The sequence below is a fragment of the Chinchilla lanigera genome, unplaced genomic scaffold (genome assembly GCF_000276665.1).
Source record: "Chinchilla lanigera isolate Chin_1 unplaced genomic scaffold, ChiLan1.0 scaffold00004, whole genome shotgun sequence".
Taxonomy (NCBI): domain Eukaryota; kingdom Metazoa; phylum Chordata; class Mammalia; order Rodentia; family Chinchillidae; genus Chinchilla; species Chinchilla lanigera.
The window spans coordinates 4,148,893-4,166,640 of NW_004955405.1; the positions used below are offsets into that span (position 1 = coordinate 4,148,893).

The following is a 17,748-nucleotide window of genomic DNA, read 5'->3' on the forward strand; positions in this document are numbered from 1 at the left end:
TACAATACATGGAATCACTGCCCACTTCCCAGAACAATTCCGATGGAGGTCTCTTGACTTACTCTGTTTCTCTTTTATCATGAGAATTTTTGTCATTGCAATGTGACTTTCCTTCTGTCTTCTTGACATGTGACATCTTCCAAGATCACTAATTAATCAATTAAAATTACACGGGTCACTTGAAGTTCATGGCTCCCTACTATCATCTGCGTATCTTGCTCCTAAATACTTTCAAATCAAACTAATGGAATTTTTTTCTGAGCCATACATAAACTCTTCCTCTGCTTATTTTAATTTTGTTTGCTTAAATCTATCTGAAAATTTGTGTCTAGTGCTCCATGATCTAAACGTACATCTTACTGTGATTGAACAGAACAGAGGAAGAAGATGAAGTGACAATAATAAATCAACCATTGGTGGAAGAAGTGACACATGTACTTAAAGGAGGAGCCACCCAGGGCCTGCTGGGCTCTCTGAAATGTGTCACTGCACACCTCACTTTCTCCCTGGTCTGTGATAACCTGCGGCCATGCATCACATTTCCTTACTCCCCTTGATTTCAGCCTTGCTTTAGGAAACCCAGCCTTGCTCTCCTAAAGAAATCATAAAGCTACTGTGAAAATTAAAGAAAAAAACTCTTACAAAACACTTTAGACAATGCCTGTTACTCAATACTCAATAAATAAAGGGTTTTATCTTCTTTCCTGATGTTTCTTCATTGCCTGACCTTGGCTTCAGTTTCATAGCTATTTTGTTCTGTTCTTCCCTGACCCCACTTCCTACTTGTTACTCTGCAGTTTTGTCACTTTAGCCCAACAGGAAGATTCAGTTCCCTGATTTTTCTCTTGCTCATCAACGCAACTCCCTGTCCCTAGCTCAGTGCTGAAATTAAAATTGCCCTTAGAATTTACTGGAAGATTCGAGAAACCACACCCAAATAGCACATTTAAAAAGAAGAAGAAAGAGAAGATATTCTTTAAGTAAAGTCTTTTCAGCTCCATGTAGAATTCCACAGTACATTCAGCTCTACAAATTTGCATTTGCAGACTCACACATAGAGACCTTTGAGTTGTAATTCATACACATTTGCTTACTCAATCAGTAGTGTTGTGGAAATCACTATTTATGACATGAGCTATTTTATGGCCTCCAATTATGGACCTGTCTGTGTTACTTACTGAAATTTATCAGAATATGTAAAATCCATATACCGAATAAAGTGTCTATATTTTATCCCAATAAATTTCCTGTAGCACCAGTGCTCTAAAATCTCATTCCTTTAGACATTTTCCAAACTATTATTCAAAACAATGTATTGAGAAGAAATTGGTGTAGAATCCATTTTTCTCTTCCGCTCTGTGAAATGTCTTTCTTAGAGTTCTGGACAGAAGGAAATCATAGAATAAAAGAGAGTTCAAGACTGAGAAGGTTGATATTGTTTTTGAAAGACTAGATTCATAATATCAAGTGATTCCCTTCTTCCCTGCCAGGTCATCAACGTAATGCATGCTCAATAAATGAGTTCTAATTTAAAACTAATCTTCAACAGCAGTTAGCAGTTTTCTCAATTTGAATGGCATTTTGGAACATAAAAATGTATTTTAGACTTATGTCTGGCCTTTTATCATTAAAACCGATTGAATATGTATTGGCATTCTCTGACCTTGTGGAACTGAAGGCATTTATGCATAAGGTCTAGCTTAAGAACTAGTCTTCAAAATTCCAAATTAAAAACTTCACTTTGAGATCTATTTCACTTCGATTCCTGTTGACAGCTGCTTCTTACTCTTTGAACTTTCATGCTCCTAGAATTGGCAAAATGGGTGCACTTTTCCTCACAACCACTGATTGATTGAATCTCTGAAAAATGGGGTTACTAATGGCACTAGAATTTATATAGTGGTTTTATATAGTGGCTTGGGCTTCACTATAATTATTTTAAAACATTAAAAGCTAATACATCACCACAGAGTGGCAGGTTCTGACTCAACTGCAGTCTGGCTTCACGCTGTTTGACAAACGACAAGTCAAGCAAACGGCATTTCCTGTTTCTCCAACTTTCCCAGCCTCATTTCATCGGCAGGTTAGTGGTGGAATCTGTAAGCAACAAGAGAAGTAGTATGAAAGGAAAAGAGTAATTGCTTTGAAAGCCTCTGAAAAATGCCATTTGTACATCTTTACAGAATCATAATGTACTCCTTATTCAACCCATGCTCTGACTGTTCCTTATTTAAGAATTATAGCTTCCATATAGGTTTACAAATATACATACATTTTTTAAAAAAACAAATACCTAAAGGCTCAAATAACTTAATGAATAAAAAATAGATACTATCAGAAGGGGAGAGGATGGGGAGAGAGGTGAGGAAGAAATCAACTTTAAAAGCATAGTGTGTCCCTGAACCAAACAACCTGAAAACTTCCTGACTGCTTTGAGGGCTTTGTCTGAATATCTTTTCATCACTTTCAACAAAATTATGAGAAATCTCACCTGATCTAATGTTGTAGTATCATACAGGAAAATTCTCTCTCCCATACACTTAAATCGTTCACCAAAATTTTAGATTTGCACTTTCATAAAACACATCATTTACTAGCATATCTAAAGCCAAACCAGAAACTATGAGGCTCTTTGGGTTTTCTTGTTTTATTTTTTAACAAGACCTCTAAGCAACGTGGAGCAGATGTGAGAACGTGAATACAAAGAACGGAGGTATTTTGAGGAGCATCTCTTATGTAAGTGTATATGTATAAATAATAAATGCATCTCTTATGTAAATATGTAAGTATAAATACTAACGGAGACCATACCACAAATGGGAAACAGTCTGCCAGTGAATAAGGGTCTGGAAAATATTCTTTCACTTTCTTGTGACTTGGTCTCCCCACCAACATTCTGAAGATGCACCGTGGTCCCATCGCATCGCGAGGGTATCATTGGTACGTACAGATAAAGGCAAACACATTCCTCGCTGTATATAAAAATTGCAAGAAATTCATGGAAATTTGTGGCACACTGACCCACTGTGCTTTGTGCTAAAGCTGCTTTCATTACTAGGTGGAACTGCAGATTAGTGGAAATCTCACTAAGGAGCTTTATACATTCCCAAACCTTCCAACCGTACAGTCAACTTCAGGCATTTAGACACTTGACTATAAAGAAATCTCCTAAAAATCAGAAAAGATCTCATTACAGTATCATTGCAGAATGTCTAACAGAGCAATTTACCATTCAGGATGGGTTAAGTAATTCCATAAAATCACTCTGCTCATATTCATCCCCGATCCGGCTGCTGTGCACGACCCCCTACCCCACCCCACCCGCGTCTCCGCTTCTACAATCTCCCCTCTGTTTCCATCATCTTTTCAGTATACTCAGCGTCTGAAGAAAAGCTTGAGAAGCTTATATAGTTCTCCGAAACGTGATTAATGTCCAGTTCTACTCATTTTCCTGCAAATGGCAGAGCTTTATTCTTTTTTATGGCTAAGTAATAATCCACTGTGCATATGTACCATATTTCCTTATGTTATATGCATGTATAAAAATGCCACAATGAAATACTCTTAAAATATAATGTGCAGTAATAAAAATGGAAAAAATAGGATGCCCAAGACAAAAACATGAATAAGTGATTTTCAATGTCTTTGGAAAACTTCCTCGATGCCAATGATGCTGCCCTTTTTATACTCTGTGAAGTGCTGCAAAGGTATTTGTTATTCAGTTTAATGTTTGTGGCCAGAACTATGGCTGTGCAACTTCCTCCCACAATACAGAGAGGGTCTCAAAGATCTGAAGTTATTCAAGTCTTCTACCTCTCCAAGTACTCACTTGGCAGCATAGAAAGTAGAATTATAATTGTGGATATGTCACATGACACAAAAAACAATAGGTTCATTCCACTGAAAACACTGCATGTGCATTTATGAAATGGTTTACTCAAACAAATATGAATTGATAGATTTAAAAATATTCTTATTTTAGAGTGGGTCTTCTGAAGGTACAGCATAATTGTGGTAAAGCCTGAGGTAGAATTTTAACTTCAGAGTCTGCAGTTTTAGAAAACATTACTGTGCTGATATTCCGTGGACACTGTCTTTGTTGCATGCACTTGTTGAAAGTCTGTTTCTGGTCACTCTTGTTGGCCTCGAATAACCATGATGATCAGGACATTTCCCACGACTGAGACGCAGCACAGGGCAAAGTGTCACTAATTTCACTGTATTGTACTGATTTTACAACAATGCACAGAGGACAGTGAGGAGCTTCGTCCAGTGAAATTGTGGCAGTTTTCCTTTTCTCTTTGTGTGTAAAGAATGCATAGGACCTAGTGAGATGGTAAGTGGCTTAGGTCACAGAGAAGTGCCTATTCCATTCTGTCCTCACCCTAACAGAGGAACTTTTTGTTGTTGGGTTTTTTTGTTTGTTTGTTTTGGTCTTTTTGAGGCAGGGTCTCACCATGCACTTCAGGCTGGTCTTGAATTCGCTGTGTAACCCAGCCTGGCCTCAAAATCGCACTGATCCTCCTGCCTCAGCTTCCGGATTGCTGGGATTACAGGCGTGAGTCACCACACCCGGCTCTTAAGAACTTTGAAAAGTCATGGATAGCAGGCTCCCTTATGCTCGGCAAAGTTGTTCCAAGGCTGCCAGTGGTGCTTAAAATCACCGCTAGCACCAAACTCTAATTGTTCTGGTTTTTCCTATACACACATGCCTATGATAAAGTTTAATTCATAAATGAGGTACAGTGACTTTGACAATAATAGTCAAACAATATAACGAAATTTATGTGACTGCGGTGTGTCTTTCTCTCGAAATACATCATTCGCTCTACTCACCCTCCCTGTGGTGATGTAAAAGGACAACCTCCCTGCTACAAGACACAGAGCAGTGGAGGACAGAGGCATCGCAGCCCCAAAGCTCCTGGCTTTCCCGACGCGGGAAGAGGAGGCCTCGGTTCCCCGAGACCCAGAGCATCAGCACAGGACGGCATCCATGGAGGAGCAGGGGCAGGTGATGCAGAGGGTGTGCGGCCCTTGACAATGGAAGCCGTTTACTGACATCGTTTGGGAGAAACCTGAAAGCAGAAGTTGTCTCTTTGTAGCATTGAAGTGTTACAGTCCTTCAGTCTTCTTGCATTTGGGGGCCATTGTTAAGTAAAATAAGGCTTTAAAAAAAAAAAGTAAAATAAGGCTTGATTCAACACACACACACACACACACACACACAGAGTATTTTGCTAGGCTGAAAATTTATTTGTATGGCCCAATAAAATTCATGTGTAAAGAACTCCGATCAACAGGTATGTGTGGTTGGAATTCAAGGCAACCTATACAAATACAAATATAAATATAAATTTTATCTGTATATCCTTACTGTTGTACTTAAGGAAGTTTAGATTTTAGCCCAGCACTTACATCAATTTTTTTTTTTTATTATTGCTTGAGTTACAGCTACGCGAGACAGTAAGTAATGTGGCCCACCTTAGAACCTGGGACCCTGATGTCTGGCTGAGGGTTAGTAGGCTGTAGCTTTACCCTCTAGCTTATTAGCTTATAATGGGAGTTCTATAAGACTGAAGTAATGAAAGCATTGTGAAAGTAGAAAGCTGCCAAGTGTTACTGTTTGTGTGATAAAATTCAATTTAGTTCTAATATAAGTTACAGCAATTGGCACTTCAAAGCTAGGTTAAAATCTGCATTTAGGGTTGATATGGTATAACCAGCAGCCATTTAATTTGATTCTAATTAATTTTTAATTTAGCATTTTTTAAATCTATTCATCAGAAATAGTCCGTGGTAATAAGTGCAGTAAAATAAACTTAACCATTTATATTGAATCTGCAATTATAAGAATTATCAAGATTATTACTTTTAGTAGAAATTTCTAATATTGAAATAACATTCTTTTGCTGTTTCCTCAGAAGAAAAAAATTTATTTTGGGTAATTATTTATAGATGGCACTGTGGAAAATAACTTTATTAATTAAGAAAAAGTAAAATGTTAAAATGCATTATTCAGTTAATGTGGGAGTCTTCAAAATAGAAGTTAAAGTGTTCAAAAGAAGAAACTGCTGTGTACAGCAGCTTCACATGTACATAATATGAGGTCTAACTATAAACAAAAACTGCTATCTGAATACCGTGACCTGATGCCTTCTCGCCCACTTTGCAAATACAGTTCTCAACCAACCCCAAGCAATACGCACTCATTCAGAGGAATCTGAAATGTTGGACAGACTCATGTGGCATTATGCATGACTGTGTGTTGGAAACTGAAAATTGTTATCATTTGTGTAAGATATCAAAAATTATTTTGTTTGACCAAGTCATTTCACAGATTCTATCAAAAATCTCAAAATACTTAGAACATTACATGTTCATAGATGTAGACAGAAATATAACATATGTTATCCAAAGTTTCTAAATTTTGATAGAAATTGATAGAAATGCCCAGGACTAGAGAGGCTGAGGCAGGAGGGTCACTATGGGTTCGAGGCCACCCTGAGAAACATGAAGTATACAAGCCCAGCCTGAATTGTATAGAGACCCTGTCTTGAAGCAACGACCACAGAAACAAAAGTCACTTAAGAAACATGGCAAAAACATCTTAACTCACACTCTTCTTCATTTGTTAGGTTTATAGTTCCACAAACTGGATGAGTTCTAGCAGGAGGAGAGCCTCTGCACCCCTTAGCAACAGGGCTGTCTGCCCTCAGAGTTGTTCTACACATGCAAACCAAGTGGCGCCTTAACAGTTTATATATTATTACCTGGAATTAGTAGGCTGAGGATGTTGAAAGTTACACAGAAAGTAGCACTCATTTCATTTTTAGGGACCTGGTGATCAATACACTATTACTATAGCTCCCTGCAGGTCAGTACACTCCAATTACCACTCCAAAATGGCCTGGCTTTTTATGATAATTTCACCTTGCCTCTTACAGGTGTCTACACCTAGCCTTCCCCAGCCCCACTGTGCTGTTGAGAAATCCAGTTTATTGCAGCATTCCCCAATATCACCTCAAGCTGACAGAGGACAGGCACATGGAACTCTTCCCAAATGAGTGTGTGCCGTCATGTATTTCTTAAAGCCTTTGTGTAGGGAGCATCCTTGTTGCAGAAGGACTGTGAGCTTCCTGGATTCTCTGCACTGTGCCAGAGAAGTCATGCATAGGTTTCCTCTAAAACCCAATCACTATTGCTTTGTGCTTCCATTATCCAGTCCAACAAACTCCTGACACCACCCCAAAGGTCAAGCCAACACATGGAAAATCCCAAATCGTAGGTCTTTACGACCCATGACCGTGTCTTTACCCTAATCTCTACTCTCATTGTATCCTACTTGCTGTAAAGATTTTGTACATGGGCTGCGTCTGTCTCTGAATCAACTATTCTGGGACTTAACTTAGAACCTAGAGGCAATAGGGGAAATGTGGATGAATCGCAAAGAGAACTGTGAGATTTCTCAGACCCAGACATCAAAAAGCATTTTGCAATAGACAGCTGATTCCACAGGAAGGCTGAGAGGTTGCCTCCAACAGCAAAGCTGTTCAGAGGAATTTGGAGTTCAAAGTTCTTATCAGTATGCTTCTTTTAGCATGGGAGACCTTATGCATTACAAGAGTTAATTGGAGATTAAACCGTGCTACGCTTACAGTCAAGCTTATATTTATGCACAGCCACTTCTATGCTGAAACTGTAGGATTAAGAGATTCCTTCAAAGCTGCCATCAAGACTTTCAAATTTTACCTGATTCCAAAAGGAGCATTCCTTACTTTTTTTTTTCATTCCTTACTTTCAATGTCTCCTTTTCCTCATTGTATTTCTTTTGAGGCTTCCAAGCAGGTAAACGAGCCACAGCCTTGAAGATGACGGTTACTGCCATGGCAGTGAGCTTCCTGAGGCCTTGTTTTCCACCTGCACTTCACCCTGTGTCAACACAGAGCTCTGTGGGCAGTCGTCACACAACCACACTCTAGATTGCAGGTGTTCTGTGTGCCAGTGCTACGCGCTACAGAGACATGCGAGAAACCTACAACCAGAGTCCCGGTTTTGTGGTTCCTCTTCCATAGGAAGGGACTGTACGTCCTGAGTACAAAAGTGAGGAAGGTTTTATGAGAAGGGCTATTTACAATGATGTGGACTGTTTTGCTAAAGTACCAAGGACTTGTGCAGCACCTGGTCACGGAAGAGGGCCCCACAGTGCTGCTGGGACAAATGGACAGGGAAGGGACAGGGCCTGGGATGAAAGGGTGGCAGGGTGAGGGTGGCCCCAAAGGACTGTGGCCTTCAGGAGGGGACACAGCCAGTGCAGTTTAAAGACATGTGAATAATTCTGTCCTCTGATTAATTATATACTGTTAGATTCATTTGGATCAGGTTCACTTAAAAATTTATCTTTTTAATTATATAAAGTATGCACATAGTACAAAATCAAATCTAAAGCTAAATAACAAAGTATAAAGTGTCTTAATTTTGTTCTCATCCCTTCTGCTTTGATTCCTCCTGCTCACCCTGTATTTACTTTGGGTATTTTTAATTATTTTTTGAAAATATGAGCACACGTTCCTTCTTTTCTCAAAATGCACACTGTGGCCTGTTTTGTGCCTGATTTTCCCTGAGAATGTCTCCTAAGTGCTTTACTTTTCTCAGTAAGGTAGATTTCCTGATTATTAGCCAAGTGTGAGGACAGGGAAGATGTCCTTAGTGTTCACGAGCACTTGAATAAGTATGTAGGAGAGTCGGGATCCACTGGAGACTGCTGGGCAGTGAGGCCACATCAAAACTCACGTGCAGTTTATGGCCAGGAGTTTAAGGTGGGGGCATAGGCGGAGGCTGTGCCATAGCTACCCCGGCTACACACAGGGTGCACCCAGACTAGGAGGAAACTCGGGTTCAACTCGACAACGGCCTTTGCCAAGATTTCAAGACAGTAAAAGATGAATGAAAGGGACTGCGTTCAAGTCACTGGATTTAAGCTGGGCAAGAGGGAAGTCTGCGGGGTCGAGTGGGGGTCAGTGGACTTGGGGACTGGTGTGCAGGAGATCTGAGGGGTCGGAGGCCTGAGAGTCGTCAGATGGCACTGGAGAGTGGCAGTCTGGTGACGGAGACGGCAGAGCGCCAATGTGGTGGTCCATAGGGTTGTACTCACTGTGCAGAACAAACATAGGGCCATTGCGGTATAGAGAGAGTAAATGAAACATTATGAAATACTCCCCTGCTTTCCATTGCCTGGCTAATGGAGTTTGAGCCTTTGCTCTATAAATCTGCATCCAAATGTTAAGGAGATGATGCGCTATGCTAGGAACTGAGGCGTTGTTGTCAGAGTAAAAGTACGCTGAGAGGTGACTGTAAACACTAGCAGGTCTTCCTCACTGTGACATGAAATGGTTTTATGACATCTGAATCTCACAGAGCACTGCCTCTGCTGACCACAGGCACACTACCCTGAAGGGAGCCGACTTCACTTGAAAACGGGCTCAGTAGAGCACGCCTATTAACTGTACTGTGCAAATGGCAAACCCCACTTGCATCTTATGTCCCCCTTCCACAGAAGAAAAAAAGCATTTCAAATCTGGCCGAATCCATTCTTTTAATCTGACTATAGGTAAACTTTAAGGAATACATTAGCATGCAAAAGGGATTCGGAGATGGTATGTGCAGTTCTCTCCCGTACATAAATGTGGAGTATGCTTACGCCGGTGTGATGTCTACATTAACTGTCAACAGTACCTTGCTTCGTTTATTCTAAAACTTTTCAGGTGTAAAACATCTAATATTTATTGATAATTGATCAGCTCACTTCAGCATTTTCAGTTATATCAGAAATATTTATAAAGTATAGTAAATTTTAGTAACTATAGATTTTATTAACTATAATTCATGAGTTCTTCAACATCAGATTATGAAATATAAATTTTGCGAGTCTTTAAACCTCTGAGAGGCTTATTTCCCAAAGAGTTAATGTGGAGAATCTTTGCTAATTAACCTTCCATATTCTCAGGTGAACATGAAGGTTAAGACTTAGAACAACAAGTTTTTGCCTGACCCAGGAGGAATTATCAACTTTCACTATCTTGCCTGAGGGCAGAACTTTGTTTTATTTCTTTAACAGCTTTTATGAGCAGAATAATATACACAGCAGCAAGGTAGATACGGTAATCAGAGTCAAGATGTTCCTTACAGCAGAGGGCTCACTGGACAGACGAATCCTCAGGCTTCTGTGAAGTGCTGAGGGAAGGGATTGCAGGGGGCCTGCAAACACCCACTTCTAGAGTCAGACCTTCTCAAGCCTTGAAGTGCCAGGAATTACTCATGTCATGTTTGTCATGCTTTAGCGAGATGAGATTGTGCTTTTTAGAAATATTAGGATAGGATTGTTTTTACCATTCATCTGCCTGTCTCCTCTGCATCTTGAATCCATGAAAAGACATTTTTAAAACTTCTGAATGAAGAAAAGAAAAAGGAGAGAGATGAAATTGTTTTTATTAAACTCACCCAGCCTTCTCCTTATGATCTTCACTTATTTAGGATTTTCTTGTTGTTGATTTGTCATGTGTATGGTACTGAGTTCTGAACCAAAGGCCTTCACATTGAAAAATGCCTCCAGCTCTTTTTAAAGTTTTTTTTCTTGAGCTACAGTCTCACCTAATGGTTCAATTGCCCAGGTGGTGCTTGAATTTACAATACTCCTGCTTCAGCCTCCCAGAATTCTAGTGTTACAGGTGTGTGCCACCCCACCACACCCACCTTGCCTTTTAACCTTTAATCTGTCTTCCTAAAGGTATCCACCCATGTGATTACCAGCACAACCACTCACATTTCTTGTTTTTCAACAATTATCATCCAGTATAAATTTGTTTATGCAACATTGGATTTGTGAAAAATATTAATGTTGGAACATATAAATGAGATGTATCCATTTTCATTGCTGTATAACATTCCATGTATGAAAATACTTTTATCTATAAAAATGCTGCCGTGAACATTGCTTTATTCATCTGTTATTTGTATACCTGGAGAGTAGAATTGCAAAGTCTTAAGATATGTAGATACTAGTTCTCAAAGATGCTGCCAACTGTTCCTCAGAGTAATTGAACAAACATCATCCAACCAGCAGAGTCTGAGCATTCTGTCAGCTCCAAGTACCTGTCAGCCCCTTTTATTTCATGTAACCATTCTGGTGACTGAGCAGTGGTCTTTCATTGTTACTGTATTTTGTATAGCCCTATAAGTCATGTAGTTACCACTTCATCATGTATTTAGTGCTGACTTGATTATCTTTTCTAATGAGCACTCTTGTCTGATTTTCTGATCACTGACTATTTTCTTTTTCTGGATTTATAAGAGTGAGTGATGTTCAGACTTCTTATTACATGTACGTATTGCAAATATCTTCTACTATGGCTCATCTTTTTGCTCTATGTTGTCCTTAAAGTACAAAGAATTGTGCCCACATGTGTAATTTTCATTGATACATTTACACTATCCTCGTACAAAAATGAAATCTTAATCATTGTATGAAGCTACAGTCAGCTATTCTTAAGGTTTTCCTTCTTTGTGAAGAGGTTAGACTGTTTGAGAGCTTTTGCAGTTTCAAATAACTTTTACATTCTTTCTTGCACACGCAAACACACATACTCCAGTTAAAGTTTCAAGTTACAGTTCATTGCCTGAATTGATATAGAGATCAATTTGTATTCTTACAATACTTAGTCTTTTAACTGATGAATACGTTTGTCTGCTTACTTAATCTTAAACATTTTTCAGATAGAGGCCTTCCATATATGTAAACACATTCAGTTCTCTGTACCTTATACTGTTAATATTACAAATGATATGTATATTTCATTTCATTTTGAGTGTTGGTTGCTAGCATATGTAAATATATTTTAGTTTTGAATTTTGATTCCGTACCAAAGAAAATGGATAATATTAATTTTAGTAATTTTGGGGTTTTCCACATACACAGTCATATAATCTCTAATCATTACCTCTCATTGCATTATTTCCAAGTCTTGCTTTTTTTCTGTCCTTATTTTTTTGCATGTTTAGCACATTGAAATCAATATTACATAGGAATGGGTAACAACTTCTAGACTTGGAGATTATCAAAAAATTTTAGGTTACTAATAAATATGCTTGTCATAGGTTTTCTAAAAGTACTCATCATAGGAATAAGAAAAGTGTTCATTCTACTTTGCTGGACTATACCCAAGGAATTTTTCTAAAATACTGGATGTTAAACTTTATGCTTCTTCTACATCAACCAATATAATCATCTGGTTTTTTTCTCTTTTATGCTAGTGGAATGAATGTAGTGATTGATTTTTGAATTCTAAACTAACCTTGCTTTCATATAATAAACTCACCCAGATTGCTTGTTTGCTTTTTGGTACACTTTTCAATGGATTAATTTGTATCAAGGATCATGAGAAATAGTGGCCTGTGATTTTCTCTGGAATGACCGTGCCAGGTTTCATCTCGAAGCTGCACTTTCTTTACACCATGGATGGCCTATTATCCTTCTTGTTTCCAAACTCAGGAAGAGTTTCAGCAAAATTCATTATTCCCCAAATATCTGCTAGATTTTGATATTAAAGCAATGGTTTTGGATAAGTTTTCATTCTAACGTTAAAGTCTTTCATAGTTATAGGACCCCAATTTATATCCAAATTTATTCACATAAAATTGCACTAAAGGTCCTCTTGCTATCGTTCTAAAATCTGTAACATATGTAAGAATGTGCCATGTACATTCCTGCTATTGCTAGGCAACTTCTTATATTCTCTTGATTGGTCTTGATAGCTACTTAGAGCCCCCTCGAAGAACCAAATTTCTGTTGCAATGCTTTGCTGTATTTTTCCTTTATTTTTCTTTAGATGTGATTTGGAGATTTTTTTGGCTTCATAAAATTGATGAGCAGCTCATTGTTTTCAGTTCTCTTTCATACATTCTGTGCAATAATTTTTTTCTCACGAGACAAATTTACCTACAGCCCTTCAACTAACAAAACCCGTGAAATTTTGCTATGAATATTTTTTATTATAAAACTGTTCAAAAAATATTTACCTACTCATAGCTTTATAGAATTGTAGTTAATAATTTTCAAGCAAGTGGGGATTTTCTGGCTGTCTCAGTCCTACCACCATTAGCAAGTCCTGAGTCCTAATTGTTGTGACATCCTATCTTTGAAGACATCCTATGAAGTCATTGTTAGAGCCTTGGTCTCTGTAACTTCCTCTCTGTAAGCTGTCCTATGGCCTCTAGAGAAAAGCTATCCCAAATACTAGGTCCCCTTTCTTGTTTATTTTATGCAAAATTTGATCCTCTTCAGCTCTGTAGATGCTGTCTGTGTTCAGTTTTCCCAACTGCCATCAGTAGGGGAATGCCATGAACTATCTTGTCCACCGTTACCAAAATTGGAAGATGAGATTCTTATCATTTTAATATTTTACTTCTAACTGCAGGTGTCAAGTGAAATGCCATTTTATTTGGATTCTACAAGAATATTTGAGGTATCAGAGTTGCAAATTATGTACCATAGATGAAGAAACTTAACAAGTATTTTCATATGGGTGAAAACAACTCTAATCAAGGTTAAAAACTATGAAAACAAACTTCCAATTAGCCTTTTCAGTCAAATTTTTCTCTTCTACTTTTATTACACATACATCTTTCAGTCTTTTAGCTATCATGTTCACACTTTATTATTTTTTTTCAATTACTTGTTTTTCCCAGAAAATCCCTGTGTAGTTTTTAAAAATAAATATGTTCTTTAGCTTTCATCTTTTAAAAGCTGAGCAAAAACTCCTTTTGCTTTGAAGAAGAAAGTCTCTAAAATGCATTATAACTGCCTTTGAAAAATGTGTTCCAGATAGCAGAGGTGAGCCAGTTCTGAGTACATTACATTATGAAAATAGTTCAGAACATAACCAAAGGGTGTGTTTACACTACATTTAAAATGTATAGATATTACACTCTGAGATCTAGTGGTTGGAATAAAAATATATCTGATATCATAGTTAATTGAATTCTGTTAAGTCATTCACCTGCTGATGGACCCAAGAAGGGGAAGTATTATTTCTAATTGAATAGAATCCCACTTTCTTTTAAAAAGTCTACCAATATTTCATAGTGAGCATGTATTAATCTGATTGGGTTTTCATAACATAATATTCACTGGACATTTTAAGAACAGAACTGATTTCTTCACTGATCTGGAGGGTGGAAACACAGGATCAGGTGCTCCTGGTCCTAGTTTCTCCTAAAGTCTCTCTACATGGCTGACTGGTGTCAGCTGGCTGGGTCGTTACATGGCCTTTTCTTTGTAGAGACACAAGCATCCCTTCTTATATGGACATAGGTCATATTGGAAGAGGACCATGCTTTTATGATCTCATTCTGCCTTATTTCTATAAAGGCTCTACTTTTAAACACTCTTATACTGTTAGAGTTTCACCATAGGAATTTAACAAGTCAACCTACAGCACAGCATATATTTACTCAAAAACTATTTACCAACATAACATGGGATAGGGATTATTCCAGTATAAGAGTTTATAATTAAATAGAAGAGAAACTAAAAATATATGACATGTATTAAAGCAATATTTAAAACATTATATATTGAGTGTTTCCTCTAAGAAAAACCATGTGATATTTGAGCTTGCATGTCTGATTTACTTCATTTAACATTATGATCTCCGGGTGCACACATTTTCCTGCAAATGACTCCAGTTTATCCTTCTTTACGGTATTAAAAAATAAGACCATATAAATTGAATAAAATATAGGAAATAGTATGATCCCAATTTTAGTCTGAAATTAAATATGTGCAAAGAATAAAAGTAACTCCAAGAAATTCTTAACAGTAGTTATGTGAATGATACAATTATAAGCAATTTAATTTTTTCTGTGTGGTTTTCTGCTCCATTTTTTTTGTAAAAAACATTTAGTACTTTTGTAATCAGGAAAGAAATGTACTTTTTTTCAAAGACCCAGCAATTTTTTTTGTTACTAGCTAGGAAATTATCAAGAAGAAGGAATTATTTTTTCTGGAAAAGAAATTGAATAATTTATGATAAAAATTAAAGAAATTGTCAGTAGACCAATTGGAGAATAGTCGGGAGTTTCTTTAGTGATAGTCCTTTTAGAAAAGATCCTTGTGAGGAGAGGCTCTAGGCAGAGACCAGAATGCATTAAAGGCAAGTGAACTTATAAACTGAAAAGAAGAAAACTCCTGGCCTAAGGAACTGCAAGTGCAAAGTCCTTGGGTCAGATATTGGCCTGGCTCCATGTAAGAAACTCCAAGAGAACATGGAGAGAAGGGTGAGGGAAAGTCCCCCACCTGACCTGAGGTACTTCATGTTGGGCAGGATAACCTTAAAGATGGTTTTTCTAAGAGAACTGGAAAGCCATTGAGAGGTGTGACCCAAAGGGTATGCTGACATCATTTTTGTTTTTTGAAGCACCATGGTGATAGACTCAGGAGTGATAATCTCTAGAACGTAAATAGGGAAATCATGTCAATTGCTCAGTATTCCAATCCAGATGGTGTTGAGCTGGGCAGTGACACCTGTAATCAAAGCTGTAATCAGAGGCTGAAGCAGGAGGATGGGAAGCATGAGGCCAACCTAGGTAACTTAACAAGACCCTGGCTCAAAATGAAATTTAGCAAAGTGTTGGGGACATAACTCAGCAGTCCCTGGATTCAGTCCTTAGTACTGTATATACACAAACACACACACACACACACACACACACACGCGCGTGCACGCACACACACACACACACACACAATGATTTCAGCTTGGATTTGAGTGTGAGTGGTGGAAATGACCATAAAAGAGGTTGGGAATATATTACGAGGATACAGGTAACAGGCCTTGTTATATGTCGGAGAATTTCTCAGTTTTGGTCTAACAAATGAACAGTAATGCTGTTTCCCGGCATGATATGGACCAGGTTCGTGGATAGTTAGTTTAGGAATAAAAAAAAGCTGTTTTGGATGCAGTGAGTTTCAGATGCCCGTTAGATTCCACGTGGACAACATGCAGTGTGTTATCTCCAGTGATCTAGGGTGAGGCTCGAAATACAAATTTGAGTGTTAACCAAGCATGCCATAGGTGATTACTGCCATTATACAGGGAGAGAGTGTGGCCGTGAATGGACGAAGTCTAAGTACTGAGCCAGGACACTCCAGCGTTTACAGAAGGGAAGGAGACCTGCTGCCAGACATTAAGAGTGGCAGTTAGTCAAAAAAGAGTAGAGAAGAGCAGGTGTGATGACGTGAAAGCCAGCAGCATTTCGTATGATTCCAAGATCATTAACAACTTATGTTTTAGAGCATCTAGAAATAATCCTTCTAATGTTACTTAATTAACCGGAAGTCTTAAGAGGTCTACTACGGTGACATAGCAGTGTTAATGTCACCTAACTAACAAATAATCAAACTCTTGGGGAAAAGTATCTGAAATAAGAGGGTAATTGTAGAGAGGATAGCACAATAAGGAAGGAAAACTGTCTTTAAACCTGTTACATTAAATATTTATCATGTTTCTTATTGACTAGTCTCTCATATTCTCATAAGAAAATAAAATATACAACAATGAAAATACAGACGTCTACACTATGTTATGTAGGAATATTTCTCGCAACTTAGTTGTTTTGGACTTGAATGTATATGGCTTCAGACCTTCGCTCAGTAAATGATTGCTGATGTTCTTTTACCCGCTTGGTTCTTCCCACAGGTGGGGAGGTCCCCTACGCAACCCTGGCTACCCGGATGATGATGGGGGCTTGGTGGCTCTTTGCTCTGATCGTCATCTCATCCTACACGGCAAACCTGGCTGCTTTCCTCACAATCACACGCATTGAAAGCTCCATCCAGTAAGTACACAAAGGCCCCAGAAGTCAGCAAGCGTGAGAAATGATGGACACGGCCACACTCGAAAACCAGTATAAGGCGTTTTCTAAAAAATTTACAGCCTCTCTTTGAGTAAAGGATGGGTTTTTTTCTTTGATACTGCAGAGTACTACTGGATGTCCCAACTCCTAAAAATACAATATTAGTAGAGCACTTTTATGAAATAAAATTGTGGCTATAATGTAAATGTTGCTTCCCACATTTCCATGGAGTGATAACATATCTTTAAATTTTTAACCTCCATGAAGAATGACTATGTCTGAGAAACACTGTAAAAAGACAAAGGGGAAAAAGGAGTCATATTACAAAAAAGTTTATGTCTTGAGTCTTTCATTATGAAGTGTTGAAGTCTTTGAATCAGAGTAGACGACCAAGAGGCAGATCACTGGAGGACGGAGGAGAGAGGAGAAAGAAGGACTAGGACAGGAGGACAGAGAGAGAAAGAATATGAACTGGCCCGAAAACTGGTGTTGCAGTAGCCACATTCTCGTTGCATCTTTATGGCATTATTCTTACGTGGTCATCACTGCTGCTGCTTTCCCAGCTGCCGTCGCAGTGGTAGGAAGTGGTCATTAACCATGATGTGATCACTTAACCCCCAGCAATGCCAGTCAGTGCTTCCATCCACACATGCCGTGCCCGCAAATGCTTGCAGTCCAAGCCTTTGCGTAACTATGCCCAGCTCTGCCTCTGTGGCCGTGCTAAGAGATCAGCACCACTGCAGAATGTCTGTCCTATTAGAACACCATGTTCTATGTACTGTCATAAGAAAAATTTCCTTGAAAATGCTTTATTCATCTAAAAACAAGGTGACTTTAATT

General features: G+C 38.3%; 1 protein-coding gene across 1 annotated transcript in view; it reads left to right on the top strand.

The window, feature by feature from the left end:
• Grid2 (glutamate receptor, ionotropic, delta 2) overlaps positions 1-17,748 on the top strand; it is a 1,119,457-nt gene that overhangs the window by 857,100 nt on the left and 244,609 nt on the right. The window contains exon 14 of the mRNA XM_005374673.1: positions 16,752-16,890. Coding sequence (XP_005374730.1) covers positions 16,752-16,890 — 139 coding nt within the window. The remainder of the gene's footprint in view (positions 1-16,751; positions 16,891-17,748) is intronic.